General features: G+C 50.5%; 5 protein-coding genes across 5 annotated transcripts; 2 read left to right on the top strand and 3 right to left on the bottom strand.

The window, feature by feature from the left end:
• Positions 1-12,762: 12,762 nt before the first annotated feature.
• Positions 12,763-14,811, top strand: BCR38DRAFT_404920 (uncharacterized protein; the record flags this gene model as incomplete). Its single annotated transcript, XM_040857901.1, has 6 exons — positions 12,763-12,830; positions 12,888-12,929; positions 12,989-13,288; positions 13,369-13,596; positions 13,655-13,691; positions 13,750-14,811. The coding sequence occupies 6 exons, from the start codon at positions 12,763-12,765 to the stop codon at positions 14,809-14,811; spliced, it is 1,737 nt and encodes a 578-aa protein (XP_040721480.1).
• Positions 14,812-16,167: 1,356 nt separating this feature from the next.
• On the top strand, positions 16,168-17,029 carry BCR38DRAFT_22574 (uncharacterized protein). The gene is made up of 2 exons (XM_040854283.1): positions 16,168-16,460; positions 16,531-17,029. Exons 1-2 carry the CDS (start codon positions 16,400-16,402, stop codon positions 16,929-16,931), a joined length of 462 nt encoding a protein of 153 aa, XP_040721481.1. The 5' UTR covers positions 16,168-16,399; the 3' UTR covers positions 16,932-17,029.
• Positions 17,030-20,669: 3,640 nt separating this feature from the next.
• Positions 20,670-21,398, bottom strand: BCR38DRAFT_480367 (uncharacterized protein; the record flags this gene model as incomplete). Its single annotated transcript, XM_040863265.1, has 1 exon — positions 20,670-21,398. The coding sequence occupies one exon, from the start codon at positions 21,396-21,398 to the stop codon at positions 20,670-20,672; it is 729 nt and encodes a 242-aa protein (XP_040721482.1).
• A 710-nt stretch (positions 21,399-22,108) lies between these two features.
• BCR38DRAFT_418312 (lysophospholipase) lies at positions 22,109-24,836 on the bottom strand. The gene is made up of 4 exons (XM_040859216.1): positions 24,170-24,836; positions 23,047-24,119; positions 22,851-22,925; positions 22,109-22,571 (listed from the first exon to the last, which is right to left on the bottom strand). The coding sequence occupies exons 1-4, from the start codon at positions 24,348-24,350 to the stop codon at positions 22,359-22,361; spliced, it is 1,542 nt and encodes a 513-aa protein (XP_040721483.1). The 5' UTR covers positions 24,351-24,836; the 3' UTR covers positions 22,109-22,358.
• Positions 24,837-25,133: 297 nt separating this feature from the next.
• BCR38DRAFT_329921 (phosphatidylserine decarboxylase-domain-containing protein) lies at positions 25,134-26,806 on the bottom strand (the record flags this gene model as incomplete). Its single annotated transcript, XM_040854914.1, has 2 exons — positions 25,134-26,361; positions 26,427-26,806. 2 exons carry the CDS (start codon positions 26,804-26,806, stop codon positions 25,134-25,136), a joined length of 1,608 nt encoding a protein of 535 aa, XP_040721484.1.
• Positions 26,807-26,889: the final 83 nt, after the last annotated feature.

The raw sequence follows: 26,889 nt of genomic DNA on the forward strand, positions 1-26,889 counted from the left end.
GATAGCGACGCAGCGGATTTTTGGACCACATGATCGATGACGAACATACATGTGGAATGGATGCCAACACTAATGAGGTCACCAGCGATGTGAGCCAAAATAGTTACTGTCGCTTTGCACATATTCGCACTAGAAACTGGAAAAAGCATGGGCATGGCAATTTCCGATCAGGCTTCTTCGTGGCAGCTATGTAAGAAGACAGTACCTATCTGGTGCACTGAAACTAGGGATGAATAGGGAGCAGCCTACATCATCGTCAAACCATGTTGGCTTTGGAACTGGGATACAGCGGAGTTACCTAGCTTGTGTGTTGCGTGTGAGGAGCGGCGGTCACAGAACCAAAACTGGGGGCGAATCTGAACGAGGTATGAGATGTGGACCAATGCTAGGTCAGATCAGTACAAAGCAAAGTACTTGGGAAAACATCACCTCTAGCATTTTGACCGGTCGACATGATGAGATGGGAATGAATGGGACGAATGAATTTCTCATTGCATTTAACGACGATGACGGTGGGCAGTACGAGAGAGCATCCTGTTTTAGCCCACATGGCTGGCTGAATGGCTGTATTAGGCGCGAGGTTGCTTAACAACCCGGTGCAAATAGTAGATAGACTTTTTTTTTTGTTTTTTTACCTAGGTAGGAGCATTGCTCAAAAATGGGAGTTAATAGCGTGACGTAGAAGGAAGAATACATCGTGATAAAGCTCGTATGACGATCTGGGTACTGGTGTATTTGAGTAAGCCTATGTTATATTAATGGAGACTGTGAGGACCTGTGGCTTTCGGCGGCTGAGAACAGATGTCACTACTTGGTGATGATGTTGTACATGCTTGTGGCGACCCCTTCATCGTCAACACGAGACATAGCAACTGAGGCGAATAGAGCGTTCAGGGGTGAGGACATTGAGCTGTTGCTTCGTGTTCGTTTATGTGACTTCCATCCTCAACGTCAATTGGCCCTATGTCGTGACTTCCTGACATATACCTCAGATACCTTGGTATAAGCGTTCAGTCGATCCCAAGAGCAAAGGTTTCCTCACAACACCACGACCACTGTCGCATTGTCAATAACACAACATACCCTCGTATCGTGCATACTCATTTGCCATCGCAGGATTTACTACCAAAGAAAATTCACAGGCAGCACCACAGTCGACAGAAAGCAATGTCTAAGAGTACTGGTATAACTTCAACCTTGATCTATCCAAGAGAAATCTTCGAGTGCTATTTCTGTCATGAGTGGAAGAGCTTTACCGAGCAAAGCAGGTACCAAGGCCAAGGCTGTTGCTTCAACTGCTTCTGCTGGTATTTATTTTAGGACTCTTTTGACTTTTACACCCAATCAGTGGGAACTGTACCGGCAAGAGAAAAACAAAAGAATGGGCGGTGCAGCAGCAGAAAATTGAGGACATTGACAACTTGAGGGACTGAGTGGAAATCCCTCAAAACTCTGGCGATGTCAGGTCTTCCACAAAACATCATTGTTTATACCCACGGCTTGTCTCTCCCTACAAGGTCATCACAAGATTTAGGTTTCTGTAGCCGTCACTGCTGAACTCAACACATCCACCTCCGTGACAACAAAGCGTTGAAGGCAGTTCTGGTGCTCCCGCAGGCTACCAACGCCCAAGCTCATTCGTGGGAGATGTTAACAGCGGCATCGAAAGCTGTAGATCATCATGCTCAAAATCACGAGCTATCCGTAGCAAGCGGCACATATAGCTGTCGACATACGATACTCCCTGTAACAATTGCAAGGCTAGTCGTGTACTGTGTCTTGGGGTGCCTGTATTGCCACATTGCCGGCCTTGTCGCCCCCAGCTAGGGCGGGCCCTGGGAAGATCTATGCAAAGCGGCATGGCCAGACCAGAATTGTGGAAGGTTACAGATTCACCTTGTAACTCTCCTCATTGAACAAGGCACATACGCAACTTGGATGCCAGTATTTTGGGGAACTCTGCATGATGTGAGGACCAGATACTCCAAAAGTCTACATGCGATGGGAAACGCAAACTCTTGCTGGGCGTGTAGTTCGGTCAACAAAGTGGCAGGGGAGAACATGAGCAGGCCTCAATGTAGCCAGGATTACGGCAGGCCAGTTCTCGCATGGAATGATGTGATATCCCCTCCATCATTACATCGGAACAGTGGGCTGTTCTGCGTGATCTCTGTCTATGTGCAGGGTTCAGCTCTATTCACCGTAGAGAATATTACATGTGCTTTTAGTGGCCAATGTGAAATATTGTTAATGCTGATTGACCTTGTAAGTTGCTCTTGAGGAAAGAAATCCATCTTCCGTATCACGGAGAAACCTTCGAATAGGGAGGTTTGCCAGATACGGTCTCCCTAGTCATGAACTCACCCGGGCGAAGGATTCGTAGACGTTACATATGTGAGCGCGTCGGGCCGATATGCCATAGTCTGTCATTGGGCTTTTCTCCCGGGCTGGTGCCATTTTGAGGCTATGTTGTTGGTACGAAGATAGCACGACAAGGGAATTTTAATACGCCCGTCGGAGAACGAGCTATGCACTAATCCGATAATAATATGTTGATGTTTAATAGGGCATGATGACGTTAGACTCCTTGTAGGTGATTCGCCTGAGAGAGAGAAATGCTGACTACGGACGTTCTAGTTCTAGTTTCTGGAGACGTGATTACTCAACTTGGGTGTGACAGTTTCAAGGTCAGATGGACAGTTGGGATGGAAATATGAGTTGGCAGTCTCATGTTTCGATAGACAGCTCAGGTGAAGCGCAGGGGCTTGATCCAAGCATACTAAGTTCCTTCTAGCTTGGACTAGGCCAGCAGGTCTGGTGTTCGGGTTGACTGATGAACCACGGCGCGGCGCTTACAGATTTGAGTTCAGCCTAGAAGAAATACCGCTCTCGAGCCTGCTGTGCTGAGATGGTGTCCTTTTTGGGACGTGTTACGCGGCGCGTGAAAGAGTTTCAGGTGGTTTCCGATAGGATTGACGTAGTGTATACCTATGACAAAATGGGTTAACAGCTGAAGTGTGCTTAGAAGCCGGTGTCTGGAAGATTTCTTTCTGTTAAACACTGATGCAACATTGGGATAGTTCGACTGCCAACGAGACACTCATGTGCTTACCGGCTTGGCCGCTGTGGCCGTATTACAAATATCGGAACTACTTGATCTGTCAGTGCTGCTGACTCTAGTTAGGTCCATCAGATGACACAGATGATTCTGGTTTGTCTCAAAGAGCGCGGCTTACATGCCCTGCTGGATCAACGCCCCTGGATCCAGATTATTCATGTTCCAGGGCCATTGAGTAGGCACACTACGTTGCTCGTCTGTAGCCCTTTCCATGGTTCTTAGTGAAGACATTTTGTGATTTTCCTATTTGCTTGTCATGATTATTAACAGCGACTTTCACCACAGTACTGCATTTTGCCCATGGAGGCGGACTGTGACAGGGACTTGTCTAGCACCGATACTCATTACGGAGAAATATATCGGGTTAAGAGGCCTTACAAGTGCTCCTGGGATGGCGTGAAAGTTAGTTGCCAAGCCTTGCGGAATCGTTGCTTATCGGGTAGTTATTGATATATGCCAATGCCCTGAGTGAATGTGAAGCAATACGCCCAAGCAACAAGTGAGAAAAAGAGTATGGTATAGCACATCTCCGCTGGGATCCTTTGGAGTAGACACTCTCACTAGCTGCAGCTATACCATGGTAGATAACCTGGCACTTATGAAGAGACTCGAAAGGGCATAATATTGCGAGATGAAACCATGGCAGAGAACATGTTCTTCCCACGCTACATCAGTATTCCAGTATTATGAGTCGTAGCTTCGTCATGCTTTTGTAGAATAGACACACCTTAGTTGAATATGAGCTGGATGCTGTATGAACGTGATTACCTGGCAGATGTTACATCGTCCGTTAGCAAATAGATGCTTAACAAGGACTTGATCTGCCATCAGAATGCGCCGTCCGGATGACGTGATGACAATGTAAACAAGGGGAATGCTAACTAAATAACCATGAAACCGAGACTATCATGAACGATCAAACCGATTAATTGGGATGATCACTCCACACGCTAGCACGTTGTCACTTATGAAGAAGGATCAGTTTTTGCTAAACCATGAAAGTATAGATTCTCGTGAACCATTATCTCAACTGATGAAGTATTCTATAGCATATTCACAGTGTTGCTCCTGAATCTGAAGTTCATGTACCTAGTCAACAGGCAATCCTGAAGGCTTGGGTTATTGACTTAGCTAATAAGGTTGCCCAAGAACATAACACTACAGAGGTCGAGATCAATATCGAACCGTCGTCCAGTAATGCTCTTCTTGCCATCAGATTCTTTTAGTTCAGCAGTACCAAATGCAACATCCCTTCACCACCACAACTGAGAACAACCCCAGCCTGCAGAGCATGAGTTGATACACGCCCACACTTGCTAGCTCACGACTGCCCGGGACTAGACCGCCCATCTCACGCCTCTCCAATCCGGAGAAAATCGGTTACAGACCGCTGCTTGCACCTCATGGCCTGTACGACGGGTCGCGAAAGCCACCGTGGTACAGAAACTCTTCAGGTACGCTGATTCGGCAGCGGTCGACGACGCTTGCCACGAGGTTGTGATACAGAGACCCCAACGGACACAAGCACTCGGGTGACGCGGTGACTGCAGCAAAAACAGGTATTTGTCGCATTTCACATTTTCATGATCTGGAACTTTGGCCTGGGCCAGAAATCCAGATCCTCGCGGATCTCTTTATCTCGCCATCGTGCCCCGCCTCCATCTGATTACCCACTTATGGACTGATGGTCTCGTTGTCAGTAAGCTCGATTGCCCTGGTGGCGAGCTTAGATATATCGCCGAAAGAATTCCTGGAGCGAAAGGAATATGGTAAATATCCACGACTCTAAGCCCGAAATAGCGGTATGAAGTTAAAGAAGCCTTTTCCGCGTAGTGTGACTGAGATATCATCTCACAACAGCGCATCGCATGCTCCGTTGCCCCTGAGCGGCGAAGGCACGGCATGACTGGAAACCAAACCTGCGGGATAGAAGGCGCTATGGAAATTACTAATTTGATCAAGCGGTGACACACGAGAGAAATGCCGGTTTATTTTTCCCTTGGTAAACTGTTGCCACTCATCGCCGAGGAAATATAGATAGATGCAGTCAGGAGAATGCACATATCAATACATCTTCCGATATAATTGCCCACACTTACATCACAGCGCGAAGTAAGCGCCAATCGGGAACTCCATCAGGGGATGGGAAGACAAGGAAGAGGAGTTTCGATATTGATACCGGCAGCGGAAGCCTTTCGTTCCTCGGCACCGCAGAGAACACAAAGGGTGCGGAACGCACCACCAAACCTCTCATGCTGGGATCGGAGAATAAACCTGGACGCAGCAAACCGAGTGTAGATCGGTGCTTGAGATCCGAAAGAGAGATGTAACACCAGCCTCCTTGTCTGGGTGTTCGTTCGCTGCATTGTCCTCGTGACCATACTGCTTTTGTTTCGTTTGCATGCGCCCTTCTAATTAACTACCATGTTCGCGGCATGTGATTTGCTCCGTCCGGCCTTGCGTTTCTTTGTGCTAAGCAACATGAACTAGAGCTCCGTCGGGCGGTGTCTGCATTGGGTGTGTGGTTCCTGAGGAAAGGAACCCGCTCCGTTCCAATCCCCTGGTATGGATTATAGACGATCTTCTCACCCTAATGGGCAACAACCTTGCGGGCTATAGAAGAATCAAGGTGGGTTGTAGTGGATATAGTGTAGCCGAAATAAAATGGTTGGTGCTGTTGTTGTACTCGGAGAGGGGTATGTGAGAGGAAGGTAAACCCTACAGCCTACACTGTTCCCTCGGTTCAATTCTCACAGTACAACGACTATTCTTTCCTGACCACCAGCGCGTTTCGTGGGATGGATTGACGATGGGGAAGGGTGGGAGACGCCCAAGGAAAGGCCCAAGAAAAAGTTGTCTTGGCATGAAACGCATCACCTGGACGTCGATGGGGTATTAGTGGAAGGGTCCTATTGCATGCCGAACCGAAGTCAGGGTCCCCTTGATAACTCATGACTCTTGGCAAGCATGGGTCTTTAACGATTCTGGATAGCAGGCCTAATAATAGATTTCCATACTAACTTCGCTGGTGCTAGTCGGCTCCAGCAAATCGGCTCCTTGCAGCAACTTGTCCCAGTGTCGTCATGATGGCCGATTGCTTTCTCGATAGAACTGAGCCGTTTCTATTGAGATTTTCCTCTCCTACGAAGGAGCAGGCACCGGGATGTTCCTAGCCGGCTTTTCATTTTTTCATCTTTTTTTTCATTGAGCTTCCATCAGGTCCCATAGCAGAACCTGGGGACCTTTCTTAAGATCTGCCCCTGGTTCGGTGTCTAGGGCCTTTTCAGGCATTGTCGCGCGATTGGCTTTCCCGACTTGGTTGCTTTGCCTGGGTCTTGGGGTGGTCAACGTTGCCTCGGTTTCTGCATATGTCATCATACCAAGGCAGCCAAACAACTTTGTCATGGCAGGCTGGCATCGCGACGGGGAACATGGATAAACCGTTTTTTTCCACTAAACTGTGCCGGCCACTTGCCTCTTGTTTATTAGCATTGCAGCACTCCGCAAAAACAGTCTCCACCCAATTGTCTTCTGACAGACTGACCCGGAGGAGGCTGATGAAATAAACTCGTCGTTCGGTATAGGGAGATATTCGCACGGGCTGGACCCTGACATCTACGCGCTGGCTAGATGGTGTTTGCGTCTCTTTTGATTCGACTGAGCTGGACTGGGCTGGCTGAAGAGTTCCGCGCTGATGCATATTCCGTTGCCATCACGAAACGCAGCAGCCTGAACTGTCTGCAATCCAATCACGCTGCTGGAAGAATTTGCTCACCGCTCCGTTAGGTGTCTATGTGCTTTGCGGCCTATAGCAGCATCTCCCATAATGCTCTCAATATGGCGCGATGGGCCCCAGCAAGGGCTGATTGTGAAGCAGAAATGTTCGCCCTTGCACAATCAGCCCTCTTGGGATATGCTACCGTGAAAAGATCGTCATGACATATGATTTGTTGTTAGATATGTGCCCAGTCTTGATTTCAACAAGCTCGGAGACCGAGAGTTTGGAGTAGGTCACCGTCGTTCGACAAGCCCAAGCCTTGTGGCGGGCTTGATGTTTTGGTAACTTGTTTAAAATGTGGATTCAAAACACTGCAGGTCATTCATGTTTTCATGCAAGAGTCTTAGCGTGGCTGGTTATGCCAGCGCCTGCCGAGAAGTTTTGGGCAGTTTGCGCCTTCGGTCGGCATGGTGCTCAATGTAGAAGAATATGCGACGGCGGCTATGGTCAACGGTCAACAAGTGATGTAATGGACATCATGCGACGGCATACTAATTCCACCGAGGAACCCTCTCGCAATAAGCTGATCAACGGAGAGGAGTATGGAACGTTGTAGCTGTCGATCAGTCATTTCCGAAGGCTGAGCTCACGCCGACCAAGACTCATCCATCGGCGCATTGGCAGCAGATGAAGATGGGCCCGGTGACGAGGAGATGCATTCTCATTAGACTCAAAGGAATGACTGGTCCAGGTTTGGATCATGACCAGCAAGAAAACCGCCGAGCCCAGTGTGAGCCAGGTTCCACCATGAGTGGCCCGCCTAAAGATGCAAAGAAGGTTAACTTTCAAAATAGAAACGTACTAGGAATCGTTGGGCATAGCGTGAGCGTAGCGCGAGAAACGTTGAAAATCAAGACTTGCAGATAAGGGGTCTCAGGACCCTTTATGGCGCCTGCACCTCTTCGCTAGCTTTTATTATTTCACAGCCACAGCCACCGTCCTACGTCCAACCGCCGTCCCTTACTTGTTGTCGCAGATGCAATACGGGGTATTGTGTGAAGGCTTGTCGCTGTGGCTCGATAATTGCTAGGCCGGTGAAGTGGCTCCAGACCCGGATGATTTCGAATTAGAAAGGCATCAGTGCCCCGTGGTCGTTAGGTAAAAGCCCGAGAAATATCGGAGCCAAGCAAAGGCACCCTTGAAACTGCATTTCACTTTCGAGGATATGCATAGACCGAGGCTGTTTCCGATATCCATGTCCCGGGCTCAAAAAGTGCTGTATTCCTTGCTGCGGCATTCCTCGCTGCGGCATTGCAGGCCGAGCAGTTACTATAGAGACTAAAAGGAATAAGACCAAAACTTGACTCGAATGAAGACTACACCTGCGAATGAAGTATGTGGGGTGGACGATCTCGCACTCGGCGTGTCTTCAATCCCGACTCTGTACGCCATTTCCAAGGTGACCATGGTTAGCTTGTCGGTGAAAGATCAATCTCTGCTCTGTGGAGCATTCCCCGAGTTAGAGGACATAACCTGGCACAGTGCAAACAACAACCCCCATTGACTGATTCACGCGGCGCCGCGGCTCAAATACCACGGTGGACGCTAGGATCTGTGCTCTGTGCTGCCATCAATACCACAAATGCGTTGCAGGGCACCTGCCATCCGTGCCTCCTTGGGTTTTTGGGTAGGCTGGCACGCCAAAAATGGACACGAGAAAATGCCATTTCAGCCAACCAGAAGCAGCCATGGCATAGGGAATCGACAATCCATGCATCAGATCGGATTTGAAAGAAAAATGCCAGGCACGCAGCCCCCGGCCAGCAGAAGAATGGCGGAAACGCCAAAATGTAGTATTGTATCGCGCTGCGGAGTGCCGCTCGGCGGATCGCATAGAACGATTCCCAAGGTTCGATTCCACAAGGCCCATTATACTCAAACCAGGCTAGTTTTCATGTCCCTGCCGCTCTTCCGGAACCCTGACCAGCAGCTTCAACATGGCAATGTACGGGGCGTATTCCGCCCAAGGAGAAGACGTCTCTGGGGAGATATCGTGCACTAGACCGTATTGGGATCCTGAGTCAGCGGATAGAGTGGAAGCGGAAGTATGAGCAATGCGTCTCCTTGTTGATGAAATGCTGTTATTGTTGCATACCGGGATTGCATGTTGTCAGTTGACTTTCGCCGTTATCCACCGTGAGTGGTGATAGTTTGACGACGGTGGCCGTCAAGCCACCGGCGCGCGCCGTTGACGAGGCGATATTTCCTGGGTGGTTTTTTGCCGCTGCAGACGACGGCATGAAGCTAGAACTTACTCCAGAAGCCCTTCGAAAGGTTCTCTCGACATCTTGGATTAACATGGAAATCTCACGTTGCATGCGGTTGCTAAGTCGACTTCATAACGTCTGCCGGTGGGGCGTCGAGAGATTTTAGCTTTTCTTGACTGTCCTAGCCGTCGCGCCAAAGTGACGTTTTTCTCAGCTATGACATAACCGTCCCGTCCGCCGTCCCCCTGAAAAAGTGAAGGGATTAGCCCCAGGTCCAGGATCCTGGCTCCAAATCAGCTCAACCCCCGTTTCTGTCACCTCACACAGTCCTGATCTGTTCAAGCAGGTTTATGAGACATCGGCGTGTCACAATCACGATATCTTCAATCTCCCAGGAGCCTATGGTCAGCTGTAATTTGACCGTTTTGCCGCTGTCTAGCAGCTTTGGCACTGTCGGCTTCACCCGAGTATGACAGCACGCGACGAGGCGGTAGAACCCTTGGAGTGGCCCCGTCTATTTTTGGATGAAGCTGGAACCAGGGCATCCAATGATCGTCAATCTGTTGAATAAATGTTCGACCCGAGTCATCGTTCAATCTCCAGTGACATGCACGGATGGCGGGCCTAATCTCTCCAACGGAGATTTTGTATCATCTGTTCCTCCCTTCCTGCTCCTCTAGCTGTTCCTGACGGACTAACGGAATGTGGAATGCCAAAGCCGGTAGTCATCCCTGTTGGAGATTGTTTGACAGCTTGGGCCTTTCTCATTTGTACTGACCTGAAACCGATGGTACTCTATCTCTCAGTATTTGGCGCCGTTTTCCAGCATCGCCGGCAGCCTACAACTGCTAACGTAAACCGTTAAGAACCATTCGATTTTTAGTCTGCCACTTTGGTGGATTTCCATCGCCTGTTTCAAAGCTAAGAAACATGTAACTTAGCTAATAGGTACTATCTCAGGCGGCTTTTTGGCATCTTTGTTCGGATCTGCGGCAGCCAATATTCCATAGCAATTCCCCATCATGTGGTTGTGGCCGCGATATTGGCATACACTCTTCCGACGCTACTACGAGTACCGGATCTCCCGACACTGGCATAGTAAGGTGCTGAAGTAGTTCATGCATGTGACGGGGCGCAGAGCCAAGGATCGACATCAAGTTGGGGTCCAATCACTATCGGTGAGTGTTCTCTGTGTGACATGAAGCCAGTGTTGGCATGACATGTAGTACTGTCCAGCCATCCTGAGGCCTAGTGGATTCAGACGGAGACGCGGACCACCTGTAAACTACAGTAAAACTCATCGTCAACGTATCGTGTCCTCACACATGGCCACGAAAATGTGCATCCAATGCAGAAAGAGCCAGATTGCCGGTCGATTCTGAGTAGATGTCATGGCATAGGTTGCGTCCACTCAACCCGACTAACTGTTTCGGGGCCTTCCGCACTTTGGACCTCATCAGCACAGTTGGCAAGCTTGTAAGTGTAGTGTCTGTCTGAATGAGAAGGTCCTGAGCCTACTATGCATGTCACCACACCATCCCACCAAGGATACCATTAGCGTAGGAGATGACGGGTTGCCATCGGAATGATTGCGACCATGGGGGTGAATGCATATTGGCAAAGGAAGCACCGAGATCGAAATGAAAACTGTCAGCGCAACGCAACGCATCAGACGAATCGCGCGTGCATTCTACTCGTAATGAATCAGTGCATGACATGACTGGCGAACGAATTGCCATCCGTTTTCGCTGAATAGTTCCAGATGGGGGTGCCCAAGTGGTCTTCACAGCCACGTTGGGCCCGAAGTCGTCCGTCCAAGTCTGATGATAGTCTCAATAGTTAGGTCACTACCGCCCGAGGACTCCGAGTCAAGCAGAGGCATGGATAAAACGTCACAGTGGGCTTGACTGGAAGTAAGCGGAAAGCATTGAACGGCAGTTTTCATCTTCGTCAATCCTAACACCCTGTCAGTAGACTGACAAATTGTCAACTGATCAAATGCATCACTTTATCGTCCTGTGTCGGTGCGATGCAGACTGTGGGCGGGCTTTCCTCTCTAGTGGCCTCACAATATCGCTGGGCCCGAGGACACCCACAAATTTACCCGTATGCACCAAGACATGATTTGATGATAATGGTGGTGGTAATGCCGCCTCTGCTAACGCTTTTTTTGGTGCAGGTGAGGATCCGTAGGCGCCCAGCACTGATGAAGCATTGAGCACGCGCTGAGCACTGAGCACTAAGCACTGAACACTGAGAACTGAAGAACAAGACGGCTTCGCCTCCGTTCTGCCGCTATACCCAAATAGGTCTAAGGCCGTCCCCTCCCCGCCCCTCCGTCGCCTATTCTTCTGAGTGGTTGCTATTGGCAGGGTTCGTTGAACAACGAACGATTCCACTCCATCCCAGCAGCCATCCATGCCTCAGAACAATGATCCCATCACACATCTCGCTGCACGCCCCAGTGCATATCCATTCCCACCCGCCACGAACAAGCATCTGGCACAGGCCCACTGTCACCCTTGCACCCTGCACCTTACACCTTGCATCGAGGTTTGCCCTAGTGTAGCCGTAGCGAGTCGGTCGGTCGAGGAGGACGAGCTGTGACTTGTTTTTGTTGTTGGCGGGCTCGCAGGCCGACTGGTACCCAAGATTCTGGGCTACCCTTGGCCCACAAGCGTCTTGTCAGGTTTTATTTAATTATGCAATATTTTGCTACTAACGGCAGTGCATCAGCACCAGCCCTCCACACGTAACGTCCCTTGGTTTTTGGTATTCGTCCCTTTGGGGAAAGTCAGATTGTCGCCGCACAGCCTTCTTATGCCCAACCATAGGGCGCTTGTTATTTAACGACCTTGGGTCCCCCATCCGAAAAAATCCCCCTCACCTCTTGTATTAGCCTTCAACCCAATCCATTACAGCCCTCTCAACCACCTCAACCACACACTCGCTACCTCACCAACCTTTAGGAAGTCCTCGTTGACTCCTGTCATTCGCTTGTTCCTTTTTTTGTGTTCCGGAGACTTGACCTCGACACACTCTCGCCATCAAACCCGGGAAAATCGCCTCTGCCCGGAATTTATAAGACAGCTTCTGCCTGCCCCTCCCAGCAAAACCTCAACCAGGCATCAGTCGCTTATAACCAAGCCCGGCTTTAGCAGTTCACCTTCGTTGACCCGTTGCCTCCATCCCAAGGGAACACACGGTCGCTTTAAACACCTGGAAGGGAATATTGGAAAAGAAAAGAAATCTCAAGACTCTTGTCCGCGACGCCGCCATCTACCTCGTGCCCGTCTACTCTTGATATACACACTATTTAACCCGAACCCCACCGCTCCCCATCAAGAAGTCCTAAGCTCATTGAGCCTATGTTCTGCCTCTCGAGATAGTTTCACTATTATATTGTGGTATTGAACACGGCAACAGTAGTTTGCACTCGAAACCTCGACAAATTCGTGAAGTGTCCTGAGAAAGATCTGCCTCGGATCCCCTCGGAACCTATTCGCTCGCTTTCACTTGGCACGACTTTCCGTGCCCTGATTCATGTAAGTCTGCTTCCGTGTCACCCGTCACTTGGGTGGCACGAAGGCCCTACGGATCCCAATGCTGACAGCTGCTGTCTTAGTTCTCTCGTTCAACCTTATTTCACGGCTTTTACAATGGCTGGCCCAGGTGGTGGTCCTCCTCGACGCAGTCACACCAAGTCCCGCAAGGGCTGTGACAATTGGTACGTCAAACGGGTGGGGTGGCTTGTTTGGCGGAGCTGGACTGACTGGTGATTTAGCAAGCGCCGGCACATCCGATGTGATGAGAACTTCCCTCAATGGTTAGCGATTCCGTCTGCGGCCCCCAACTAACTCATGTTGACTAACTAAAACGCCTCAGCCGCAACTGCACCAAGCACAAAGTTCGATGCCCATACAACGACGTTCCCGTTCAGGACGACAGGTCTGCTACACCTGACAAGCCGGATCTGATGTGGAATTCAGAGATCGAGGCAGCCATCGAACAGTGGCAGCGCACCGGCATCTTCCCCTTCCCGAGTCTCAACATCTACCCCACGCCTGCTCCTCACTGCTTCTCGGTTGAGGACCTCAGGTTGATTTTCCACGTTGCCGCCATCTGCCACGAGCTCGGTACCATCGACGCCAATGGTTTCACGCTGTGGACCCGGCAAATCCCTACGTACGTTTACTGTCTCGTGTGACCTGCACGCAACCTTGCACCAGATGGGGGCGCTGACTTTTTCTTTTCCTTGGATACAGTATCCTCAAGATTGGGGCGACCAACGGCTACGTCATGCATGCGCTGCTTGGCTTCTCTGCCATGCACATTGCCTTTCTGACAGACTGCCCGATGGTGGGCAACATGGCGTATGAGCATCGCGGCATTGCGCTCAAGGGCCTGCAGGAAGCCATTGGCTCGTTTTCGCGCGAGACGTCGGACGCTATTCTAGCAGCCTCGCTTGTGCTCTCGTGGCAAGCCACAGATTGGTGAGCCAATACAATGCATCTACCCGCTCCAAGACCCCTGTACTGACCCCCTCGATAGGCGAAGCTGGACCCAACTCATGCAAGGGACCTCGTCGGTAGGTAACACGCGCGCAAACATGTTTGAAAGGCGCGAAGCTGACAGGGTCGATACAGGTGATCGACGCCATGGATCCGTGGAAGCACGAGTCCCAATTCGGGGAGTTCATCGCCGAAAGCAGCACGTTTCCCACCGCCCCCCCCTCGCCCAGCCCGGACCACAAGCCCAACCAGCCGCGAAAGGAGGATCTCGACGCCTTCCAGCGCACCATTAACCAACTCTCCAGGGTCGAGGCTCACCTCAAGCACAATAAGGAGGACACCAAGCTCGTTCAACAGCTTGTATCCTTCCTCAAGGGTGCCAAAAAGGTCAGCCCCATCCAGTCGGTGTCGCAGCAGTTTGACCGGCTTCAGCCTCTGCGGACCTGGCTCTTCTGGCTGCCCGTCATGTGCCTGAAGCAGAATGGGACGTCGCCTAGCGCCCTGATCATCATCGCACATTACTACACGGCAGCTCTGCTGATGGAGAGGCTCTTCCCCGAGATTGGTGCCGCCTACTTTGGCAGCCTTTCGATTGGTCCAGTTGAGGAAATTGCGCGACGGCTGCTGTCGATCAACGTTTCCGGGAGTCTCGAAGGCGACCTGCAGACGCCATTGACGCTCATGGAATTCCCCATCGACACGGTTAACGAGTTCCGTCAAAGAATGGGCTGGCTCCAGCCTACACGCACGCCGTCGTTCCCGCAGTTTAACCCGCCCAACTTCTACGTGGCGGACAATATGTCGCAAGGCACCCCGCCCTCGACCACCTCGTATCTGCCCTATGGCGACAACCCGGCTTTCAGCTGGAGCACCGAGGATCTGTCGACGGGCATGCTGGCACCCGAGCATGAGCAGCAGCAGCGGCAACATCAGCAGCAGCAGCCTGGCAGTGCAGTTAGCCCCTTGGCCCTGTCGTCGCCCTTTACCGGCCAACAGTATCTCAACATCCCCTCGCCATCCTACGGGGGATACAGTCCGGCTTCGTCGACATTTGGGGAGGGGTCAATCGTGTACAGCGACAATGAAGATTTTGGCTCCTACGATCAGGGCTTCACGGGGTATCCGCCTCTGGGCTCAACGGGATCCAGCAACTATGGCGTCGGGTTTGTCTCTCCAATCCAAACCGTGTGGATCTAAACAAACAAAGTCGTGGATTGCCCGACAGGCTGAGGACACAATGATTGACCAATGGCGCTCAGGACCAGCTTTGCTTCCGCAACTCCCACTTTTACTCCGCTTGAATTCCAAATGCCTCAACAGGACAACTCGGCGACCCCTTCCGTCTTGTCGCCTCAGCCGATCTCCCGCGCTCCCTCGCCGTGGCTGCACCCTGAGCTGATGCATGGTTACCCTACCGAATCCACAACGCCTATGTCTACTTCGGCGCCGTCGCCTCAATTCATGTTGCCTCAGCTATTTCCGCCTCCTCAACACCGCCACACCTCATCAACCTCCTCCGTACCTTTTCAGGGCAGAGGCAAGGACAGGGCCGACTAGTCGATAACCTCCGCACAACCCACACCGGTTAATACAAGTTTTAGCATTCCCACAGACGCCATTGTACACCCACACTCCTTTGACAGGATCGGCCAACGACGCCGCCACCACCACCACATGTCTCTATCGACACAACGACGAACACATTCCTTTACGAGATCAACGCATAGTACCTACTGCTTAAATAACAAACTTACGACGCTCCTTATGACTCGAATGATACCCAAATTTAGACACTCCCTACGCGAGGATCTGCATTATAGACCATTACATTCTTTCAACGAATTACGACGATTTCTATCTTGGCATAGAATCTCATCCACTCCTTCCGGCTAGACCACTGTTTGATCATTACCAGGATACCCCCCCATTCCAAATTGCATAGCGACTGTTTTAGCTCTTCGTTTGGGAAAACAAAAAGATGACCAATTTGGACGGTTCATCACTGCATTGGGCGGCGTTTTATGTCATGATTTTGGGACTATTTGATTTTTGGATGGATACGGTGGCATCGGCTTTGATGTTAAAATCGAACCAGGCAGGTGACCTGAGCACAGCAAGCAACAAGAGAGAAACTTGCCACGGCGTTTTTGGAGTTGCTTGTGATTGACAAGCGATGGGAGCAATTCAGCGCACATGCGGCGATGCTGAAGATGCAAGATGGAATCCGAGCACACAGGTGCATCAGATATTAGGATGGACTTGTGGGTTGATGTAAGGCACATGGCGACGGTCCCAACCAAACCGGTGAAAGTCTCCGCCATCAACTCGAGGATTCTAATTTTAATATTAATTGAATCACAATATGAGTTCCTTTACTAAACAGATTGTCACTTCTCGCAACGCTTTATTTTCCCTGTGAGACAACATCACCTTGACAACCTTGTAACGACAACGTCTACTACTCTCATCCATGTCTCTGCCTGCACGTGCCCTTGACATGCAATGCCACGGTGAGGGTGTACAGTCAACGGTGTGCAACGCCGCCGCCGCCGCCGTCAGGTCCATCAAAATGGGACGAATCAATTCCAGCCTCCATAAGAAGTCTAGGCGGGTTCTGGAAGACGGGTAGAAACCCGTCTGATACACCCACCCACCCACGCCATCCTTAACCCTAACGAACTGAAGCTCAACGTTGGCCTAACCCCGGGCGTTAACACCAACGGCTAGTCCTTGCCCTTTTGACGGCGCGCGTATCCGCCTGGTCAAATCGTGGATTGGGTGAACCATGGCCGAAGTCATGTTTTTCTCGCGGGAATCACATTCAAGGGTCATGAGTCAACTTCAAGGTCGGCCCACTGAAATAAATCATCCAGGTTAAGGCCTTGGCAAGGTCTAGGTCTAACGAAGACTAAGTAGGAATAAGTCTGGCACTAGCAAACAGGACTGCACTAGCACCTTCCCCAAATTTATCGGTTGGCAATCAAGATATCCATGTCTCAACTGCCGATATGGGTAGGATGGGAGGAAGTCGACATGGTGGGCAGTGGAAGGTATCATCGCGTCTGTCCACTACACTATCGAAACCTCTCCCGCTCCTTTTCTCTTTCTTGGGTGTAGGCATGTGGCGTCTCGAAATAGACATATGTCACCAAGTGTTCAAGATTTTACGAGCTGGAACTAAGGGTGCTGGTTGGGCACGGCCCAATCAACGCTCTGATCGAGACGCAGCTGGGGATGTACGAGCGATCTTGGTGAGGCTGAGGCAAATACCGCGCGCTCGGTTCTCATCGATTTCGAACTTGACACTATCGAATTGAAGTGGGCCATGTTGAAATCACGAAGCTTGAGGCCACGGCTTGCATGCATAGGGTTCGATGTCAGGCTTCCTTGCAAGATTGCCTTTCGAGACGAACAGGCATTCTTAGCAGGTTGAAACCCTCCTATGGGTCATGCCACAGTCCTACGGGGCCTGGGTATTCCGTTCTCGGGAGGCTTCACTGCCTAATAACTAACTACCTGCCCGTCTCACGCGCATTGGCCATGAGGAGTTGATACAAGTATCGCAAAATATTCCGGCACCACCGACAGCGACAGGAACCAAGAACACCGAGACGGCGAAGAGAAGAACGCAGAGTAGTATCGGCCACAGCCCTATGAGACCTATTGCGTCGTGCCGTCTTGTCTATCATTGATGCGCTTCGGGGAAGCGGACCTGAAGCGAGTCAAGTCACTTCAGCATCATATACTGGGGTAGCCAAGTCAGAGAATTACGTTGTGAAGACGCGCCCATGATCACGATGATCCGAGATAAGTGGGTTTCGGAAATGGGTTTAAGCTTCAATAATAATAAATGAAGTCCAAAACTTTCTGTGTTTGAACGGTGGATGATGGTGTTCTGAGTTCGTTATAGGAATTCCGCTGCGTGGTGGAGTGTATGATGAACGTTGGACCCAGAACTAACAGGGACTAGGTATTTCCCCGCCAACGCTAGCCTGGGGTGTGTGTTTATTCTTAGCATACTTCTTATTAGCACCTACCTGGTAAACATAATCTGTCAATGATGTCGTGACGGAAGAAGGAGAAAACGGGATAGATGCATATGCGGTGTCGGTGTCGGTTCGGTCGGCTATTGTTGCCGGTCTTGAGACGCCCTGCGACTCAACCTACTTGTTCAGGTAAGAGATCTGACCTACTATATGTAGAGGTAGGGGAGACCATGCTGGTTTGCGTTTGCGTGGCAGCATTATTGACTATATATGTCTAGTTCGCTTGGGTATGCTAGGTTTTCATCCTGGTCCGTACCTACCCGTTCATAACCTGAAGCTTGTCTCTTGAGTCTTGTTGCATTTCCTCAACGGACCATGGCTGTCGAAGCATCTTTGGACGTAATGTACAGACTATAGTCCCGAGATAGTTATCAACATCCTTCTTGCGAAAGGATAAGTTGGTCTGATTCAATATCTCGTGCTCTTGAACTCAATTGGAAGGAAAGTCATGGGTTCCTCCCCCGTCTGAGCCCTGCGGTAGACTTGACTCAGAAGTCTAGACAAGGTCGATACTGAACGCTGAACGACAACTCCTCTGTTATGACCCGAGTCCTTGGGTCTGATTAGGGCCATGTGAGGCGTGTCAAGGTCTACAACAGTCGTTCAGATTTTTTCCATGCCCACCACCAGTATATGGATGTTCTCAGACTCCGTGCGCTCGCTTGAGAGGTGATGCTGATCACATACACCCCCCGCCTCCCCTCCCCTCGCCACCCCGGCTCTCCCATGTTATGTCGCCGGTATTGCCCTTTTGGAGTGCAGTAACAGTACTTCAGTGGATTCTCTTCTATGACGGTATCTTACAATGCGAAGCTATCCCTGGTTGACTTGAGCGCTTCTCCTTAGTAAGGTATCCAGTTCAGGCATGAATGCATGAATGCATGACTGTAGCATGCAGTAGCGGCTGTTCACTGTCTTTAGCCGCTGTCACAATATTGTCTTGAATTACAGGTTGGGTGCATATGCACATTATGCTTCCTAACAACTCCTGCCTAGACAATGATGGATACCGTTGAAGCTAACAGGGGAGCTGCGGAGTTGCCGTTAGTTCATGCTGCAGTCAACGCATGACATATATACCCCTGGATGATACATGGGATCCTGTCTTAAAGTTCGCCAACTTGGCTATAGTAGCTAGCATCTGTCGTGAATTTCTATCTCTCAATTTTCCCGCCTCATGGTGGGCAACTTTGCCAGTTTCCATTAGCCGCGAGAGCGAACAGAGCTGTCTGAAACGAGGTTTATCGGGAATTCAAGGGACTACAGAGGGGAATTTCAGAATAAAAATCATTTCAATTATAGTTGCAAGTTTGGTCGCTGAGGCCAAAGGCGACGTGTATATAAGCACGTTAATCTACCGCAAATCCGCAGATAGGAGCGCCTACAGCGGCGGGCAGGCAGGCAGAGAGGAATTTCTCTGACCCCTAGAAGCATTCAAACATTACCAAATTACTCGGATCGGCCTTGGCGTTATGAATACTTGTAGACTAGTTGGTGTCAGTATGTGGTATGTCGTCTGTATCAGAACCAATCTCCCTGGATATCAGAGCAACCACGAACGCGTTGCTCCCCAATCAACACAAAGAATCGAAACCTTTTTTCTCTAGCAAGAGGATCACCTGCGGGTAGTACCTTTCACCGCTTATCTCACGATTCCGATGTTCCTAGCCCATAGTGGCGATCTTGGGTGGGAGCAGCCAAAAAAAACCTCGTATTCGCTAGCCCTGTCACGTCGGCCGCGCCCCTGTCGTTGCCGCAGTCCCGTCAACGACGAGACAAACAAATTGGCAAGAGCATACACCCCTCGGACGATTTCTTCAACACGTGGACTCTCATATGCCATTTGTTGAATCGGCAAAGTGAGATCGCCATGAACTGTAAATAGCACCATCATGATGCTAGCTGTACTTGGAACAGTTGCCCGACGTGCAGATTTGTATTCTCTGCGGCTGGAAGCAGTTCCGAGGCACTACCAGAACAGCCGGGGACGTGGAACACAAGAAAAAAGCCGTTCAGCGCTGGTTGATGTTGCCGTTTCACGCATGACGTCGTGCGGCAGTAGAGTGTGCTTCGCAGGGCGCGCGTGGTAGACTGGTGACAGATGCAGGAACAGTTCCATTTTCCACCTGAGAAATGGGAGAGGGCTGCTGACCTATACGGAATCACTCGACCGACTTCAGAGACTCTTGGTCCTTGTCCTAACATCGATCAGAATAATTTGACACGTCTTGCCTAACAACCACACAGTCAGAACACAGAAAGTAGTCGGACTGCATTATTGTCCACCAAGATCGATCGCTCCCATCACCTGTCCAACCCTATCTTGATAATATTTAAATGCTCTTGGTCCATACTGCGTACCCGCGAGATATGACGAAGCTCTTCGATATAATTCAGAATACCGATCATTACCACCCCTTCATCATATCGAGGCTCAACCATAACTTTATTCCACAGTATTGGATGTAATCTCGGACTAATAATCCGTCAAACATACGACTCCCCTCTTTTCCAATGGAATTTGAGGAGAAACCTCGAACGGACTGATGCTTGATATCTTGAGATACCACAGAAGATCACGAAGTCATAGTCTGGACGTACGTTGTTCGCTAATACTCTGGAGTAATCTGCTGTTCATTGTTACAGAAATCAGGTCCTTTGTCTCTACCGGGCCCAAATTCGAGTTGTAGTACTCGATACTGCCGTTGTTGGTCATTGTAAGCGGTTCACTATCCTGATATCCAATGTGCAAAGCTCTACAGGATTGTTCCATACCAACCGAAGCCATCAACTCTTCTGTAGCGGTATCTTAAGATCATGCTATGTAAATTCTTGAAAAACATCTCAACTATGTCTCCTCCGTAGTGTATTCCAGTCAAAATCTTGGTGACTAGGCGACAACACGCACAGGGTTAACGCCATATGGCAGTAGTTCAAGCTTCGCGTGGCCTACACCAACAGGATAGTGGGCATGCCGCTTCTAATTATTCATTGCTAAGTTCTCAAGTCTCATGATGGGTTCTTCAGGCATATATCTGGTGTCTGTGAACAAAGTACGCTCGATTCGGCGCTTCCCGCGCAATATCCCGAGTCGCGATCATCCTTAGCTACGCTCTCGAAACCGTAGTAAAAGTTGTCAACAGTTCTTTCTCTCGATACCCCTGCCCATTGCTCACCAACGGCACGATCTTCGTGGAGGTCAAACGTGCTATTCGCTGGACTGACAATCATCAACCGTTCTTCCGCGTTGTCAAAGTCGTGGTTGTCTCGCTTCATCTCGGAACCTCCTTTCCGCTTCCGCTTAAGATCCTTCTTCTGACTCTTGTCGAAATCTTCCACTTCCCTTCCCAGCGCGTTCTCAAAGGCAAACTCAAACACACTTCCAGCGCACTTTCGGGATCTCGACGCCTTAGTCTGCGCTCCTCGAGTCCTTTTTACCTCCACCTCACTCCCCCTCCGTCTTGCCGCCGGTCCGGCCAGAGACACACCAAAGCCATCCAAAACGACCGTCTTCTCGCTCTCAACCCTCGGTTCCGTTCCCGTCTCGGTCCTACACCGTCGGCAAGGCCCCGTCTCGCAATGCCGGAACTCGTTCATAACCATGACCCCGTCAGTGCAGCGGCCCAGCCTGCGTGCGTCGAGGGCGGAACGGCAATAGCGGTTTCGGTGTTTGCGGCCGAGGATCGCGTCGCACTTGGGTTTGGAGCAGAGGGATAGGTAGTAGTATTGTTTGCACATGATTGGGGTGTTGTTGTGGTGTTGTTCTGATGAGGTGCTGATGATGTCGTGATTACAGTAGTGGTAGTCGTGGGGTTTTGCAAGGATCGCGGGATTGGTTTTCTTGGTCAGAGTTGAATGGGTGAGGGAGTCAAAGGGTGCTCAGTAATTAAGGAAGCAAATAAGTTTGAAAGTGGGAGACATTTGCCAGGAGAGCGCCTGGAGTAGAAATACCAATACCAGCAACAAGTCGCCGGTTTGCTGTGTTGGTAATGGCTGCGCTTTATCGTTCGCTTTGTTTGTTATGAAAACGAAGAAGAGGAAATATTTTCGACAATCGGTAGATAACAAGGTCATTTCTAGCCAATTGTCCTTTTCCAGATGTCTATGTGTGATTCAGGGGGTTCTTTGAGCGAAGGTTTTCGAAGATATTCGATCTAACAGATATCTAAATCAATAGATAAGGATGGGACATCGAAAACTGAGTTAATTATAGCAGAAGCGGCCTGGATTCACTTGAATAATGCATTCGCTGGACATAGTGGTTGATTTCGGGTGTCTCGAACACTCTGGGCTTCTGCTGAACCCCAGCTTGCACCTTCTGTAAACTAAGAAATCAACTAAGTAACCAGGGACATTGCTTCTAACCTTCTTGAAATTATATCCAGTGACCATTGAGCGTACGATGGCCACAAACCACTTGCGTGTGCTCTTCACTTTAGCTTCACGTAGGTTTTGCCATGGTGACTGACACTTAATCGTTACCGGGGCCCATATGAGATGACTGAAAAACAGACCTGCATCACTTACACATAACTCGAGTGAATTCGTTATGCCATCCATTTTAAGGCGTCATGGCCGTCTATTCATCAGCTTGGAAGAAACTATCCAGAAGACAAGCAGGATCACTAGTCGAACATATGTCGTTGCGCCAGCATTCATCTCTTCACCCAATCCTCTTCCTAGCTTTTTCCTAGTCATTCAAATAGGCGTATTCACAGCCTCCGCCTCCGTCAACAGCGCCCCCGCCTGTTTCAACAACTCCACCATATCATGCTTCGCACACTTGACGGCCAAGAACAGCGGAGTGTTGTCAGCGCGATTCCGGACATGCACACTTGCACCTCGGAGCAGTAGTTCCTTTAGAATCTCTACTTCGGGGCCGACCACCGCTAGATGGACTGGCGTGTTTCCCTGTTGGTTGGAGCTTTGGTGTTAGTATTCGGTTGCTTCTCGGGAGCATAATACGAGTGCTTCTTTACGATCTGGGGGTTGAAAAGAAACAGCAAGATAAGCTGCGCGGAACAAAGGACATAGAGATAGAGACAACGGTTAACTTGAGTCGAAATATTTTATCCGGTGTGGTCGCTTGCAAGGAGTATTGATATCTCATAAGAGAGACCAATGCAGCACGCAGACTCGTAGAGAAAAAGAAGAAGAAAAGGGGCTTTGGGGTTGGGTGACATTGCTTACAGCATAATCCGCTCTCTTGAGTAGTTGGTAGTTGATATTGTCTCCTTCCAACAGTTCTTTGACCGCTTGGAAATCCTATATCAGAGCCAGTCAGTCAGTGGTTTGCAACTTAATTGATGCTTGCGTCTCGTAGCTCTAGAAACCAACTCCATCGCTCAAGGAAAGATCAATCGAGGAAATAGTCTCAAATGCGTACCCCCTTTTCAATGGCGTACCCTAACAAAGTAAAAGCCGCCTCCGCGCCGGACAACCGACTCGACGCTTCCACAGCTCCAGCCGGGTGCGAAAACTCCGGAACACTGAACTCCGTCAGCTCGCCCCTGAGCGACGACGACATCCTCGCCGACACCTCGGCAGGCTTCAAGTCCAAAGCCAGCAAGTACGACAACTTTGTCAGAGCAGCCTCGGATGTTAGATCATGACCAAACACGACGCCGGCCTTCCCAAGGGCAAAACCGGGTGCATACAGCGGCGAGACAAAGCCGTTGGTGCACTGGCTGATATTAACGATGACGACGCCCCTCTCAACACCGCTCTTGATGACTTTGGTCAGACTCCCGTCGACGCCGGCGGGGGCATTGCCCATACCGAACGTCTCGAGGATGAGTCCGCGGAGGTTGGGGACCCTGAGGATGGAATCGACCATCTCGGGGAGGATACCGGGGAACATGCGAACACAGGCCACGTGCGCCATGTCCAGGTATGGCGTAACCTGGAACTGAGCGATTTTCGTCGGCCTGCGAACAAGCAACCAATTGACGTTGACGCCCACGCCCGTCACTTTGCCAAGGGGCTCGCAGTTAGGGCTAGCAAAGGCCTCAAACGACGAAGCGGAGATTTTGGTGGTGCGATTTCCGCGGAACAGCGTGTGGTGGAAGAAGAGGCAGACTTCGGGGATGACGAAGGTACCCGCGATGATGAGGGAGCCGAGCAGGTTATCCACGGCATCGGACTGGAGGGCGAAAATGGAGGCTTGCGAGCCGGTTAGTACGACGGGCTTGCCGAGGTCTTCCATCATGAAGGAGAGCGCCGAGGCGCTGTAGGAGAGGGAGTCGGTCCCGTGCAGCACGACGAAGCCGTCGAAGAGGTGGTAGTTGGCTTTGATGGTTGTGGCGATTTGCGTCCAGCCCACGGAACTTATACTCGAGGAGTCGAGTAATGGGCAGAATTCTAGGGCACCGTAGCGGATGTGGCGCGAGTAGGAGCTTGGTGGTGTCCGGAGACTGTTGAGCATGATCTTCTGACCATCTTTTATAGCACTGAGTTTGACTGCAAGTCGGGTTAGTCCTACGATTCTCACTTGTTTTCTTTGCACTCACCTCTTTCAGACCTATCGTTGAACGATGGCCGGTTGGCCATGGCATTTTCCAGGAACCCATCCACTGGCACTAGCGAGCCGTCTTCTGCAGGTTGCATGCATATCGTACCGCCAGTGATGATGATGAGAACTCGGGATTCCGGGTAGGCCTCATTGCCTCTGACAACAGATGTAAACCCCATGGTTATAATTCGTGATTGATGGCAACTTTGTTATTTTGAGCTGTTAGCAGATAATAACAAAAGGGTCGTTGGATGTGGGTTTGGGCTTTGTCCACAAGCTAAAGACGGAATAATCGGGCTCTTATAAGCGGCTTTCCATATAATGAGCTGCGAAGCAAGATGACGTTCGAAAGATCAATCTTCCTCAAATCATCGCGACCAATTAACTACATTAGGTACTCTCAACTCTTCCCAATGGTGAGCGATACCGGCTGGCGTCGGTGGTCGTAGCCTTGGAGATTCTTCTTACGTCAAAGGGAAAAAAATTCTCTTGTTGAAATACAACGCCCAACGGGGCTCCACTCCTCCCGGTCGGCGGCTTGAATCGCAGTGCGAAAGCGACTCTTGAGGGTGGAAAGTGCAATTAACGATGTGGCAAAACCCGGGGTTGAGATGTTTGTCTCCTCGTCGTCATTTTGAGTTTGAGTGGAAATCATCGAACTCTGGGGTAATAAGTGGATGACGAGACGAAATACATCCTCAAGTCCCTAATCGATTTTGGGATGTGAATGGCAATGCAAAGTGTGCTCATCTCAGACCCCTTCATCAGAATATAGTTTATACAGTGATATATTGTACAATGATTTGATGGACCACTCCCATTTGCTGATGTATCGTTGATGCCTAAATTCTTTATGCCCTGGTGCTTTGAGATATTACTCCCCACGTTCACCAACAACCTATCGATTGGTTTGTACACAAAAGTTGCGTATGTGCCTGCTTCAGAGGTGAATTGTGTCGACATCATTCTTCGACATATCCTAACGCCTGGCCCATCTTGACCTTCTGGCCCTTTTCCACAGCCCAGCGGAATCCGCCTTGGGAGCCTGGTATTTCGTTGAGGGGGGCTTCGAATACAAGCACAATCGTGCTGCCTAACTGGAAACCACCCATTTCCTCTCCCCTCTTCAGTGCGTGGCCTCCAAGCACCGCACTCGCAGCCTCGTACGTGGCTTCCGCAAACCCGCTATAGGGCTCTCCTCGCTCAGCGGCCTCCTCAGCGGCCCGATCGGCAGCCGTGTCGGTTGTCAGCGAGTTAGTTCGTAGCTCCCTATCAAAGTTGACCTTGATGGAGCCCACATTTGTTGCACCCACGGGCACATAGCTGAAGAAACCCCACCGCCACCGGCCCAGCAGAACGACACGTTCGTTCAGTGTGAATAGGCCCGGTAGTGTGCGCTGTAGGTAGGGCGAAACAGAGTAGAGTTCTCCAGCGAAATGACGGCGCCTCTCAACAACCCAGTTCGTGGGGGAGTGAAATCGATGATAGTCTCCGGGGCAAAGATAGACGACGACATAATAAAGGCCATTGCGTTTGTCTGATGAGATAAGGTCGTACCAGGGCTTCTCTCCCAACGCAAGGTCGGCGCGAACTTCAGATACTGCGCTTGGCTTGTCAGTGTCCGTAGATTGATCCTCGATTCCTTTGCTCTTATTTTGGGTCTTCTTGTCTCCCGAAAACAGGCTAGGCAGTGAATAAGATATGCCGTTAACGCGTGCGAATTCTTCGTCCGATCGGACGATCTCTTCGTCGCTCTGAAGAGCCTTGTCTGCGCGTTTGGGATCCGTGGATTCCCCTGAACTTCCTGAGCCACGGCTAGAGATACTGGGCGTTGGCGTATTCTTGCCAAGCAAAGCGTCTATGGTGTAGGTCATGCCCTTGACTTGTTCGATATCACCACCCTCGATCTGCCCCAACTGAAGCACTCGTCCATCAGAGGGTGCCAGCAGGGCGTTTGGGTTGGGGTCAAGTGGGCGAACACCAGGTTTGAGGTTCCGGTAGAAGAAGGCTGCGAGATTGGGATAGACGTGAAGATCGGGCTCAGCTACCTCGCTCAAATTGACACCAAATATGAAGGAGTACAGCTTGAAACCGGGAACGCGCAGGTAATACGGTATGTTGATTTCATTGAACTTGCCCCAAAGTCTAGATAGAGCCTTGAGCGGCAACGTAGACATGACTCTGACTTGCCTGATTCGTACGAAGTTAGCTCTAGTCATTGGTGGTGTTGCAAGGTGGACTAAGCAGGTGCTTACCATGGTCCGTCTGGCCTTATCCTCGGCCGTTTCTTGGGTCGGGCTCCTGGTTCTCCTGGTTGTCCCTCCTCTGCTTCCCTTTCAATCCTTTCCTTCTCTCGAGCCTGAGTCTTGTAGAATTGTACCAGACCCAAGAAGCCGATGCCCAGTCCTACAGGTATGGGGTACCATTGGACCTTAGTGTTCTTCAATGCAGACCCCAGCTTCGACCGGAACTTCTCCCTGTTCTGTCGTGTTGGAGCGGATTGGCGGAATGATGCTCGTGGACTTGTCGTGAATTGCCTTGCATATCGTCTGGATCCGGCTGCGTATGTCTGCTGGAGCCGGCTTGTCCGCGCACTGGAGCGAGCCAGCGCTGCAAAGGCTGGGGGAGTGGCCATTGTTGCTAATTGACACAAACCCGCATGTCGTAGAAAAGCAAGTTGCCGTGTCTCGGGTTGGAATATTTGACCAACTCTGTCTG

Source organism: Pseudomassariella vexata (assembly GCF_002105095.1).
Source record: "Pseudomassariella vexata strain CBS 129021 chromosome Unknown BCR38scaffold_1, whole genome shotgun sequence".
Taxonomy (NCBI): domain Eukaryota; kingdom Fungi; phylum Ascomycota; class Sordariomycetes; order Amphisphaeriales; family Pseudomassariaceae; genus Pseudomassariella; species Pseudomassariella vexata.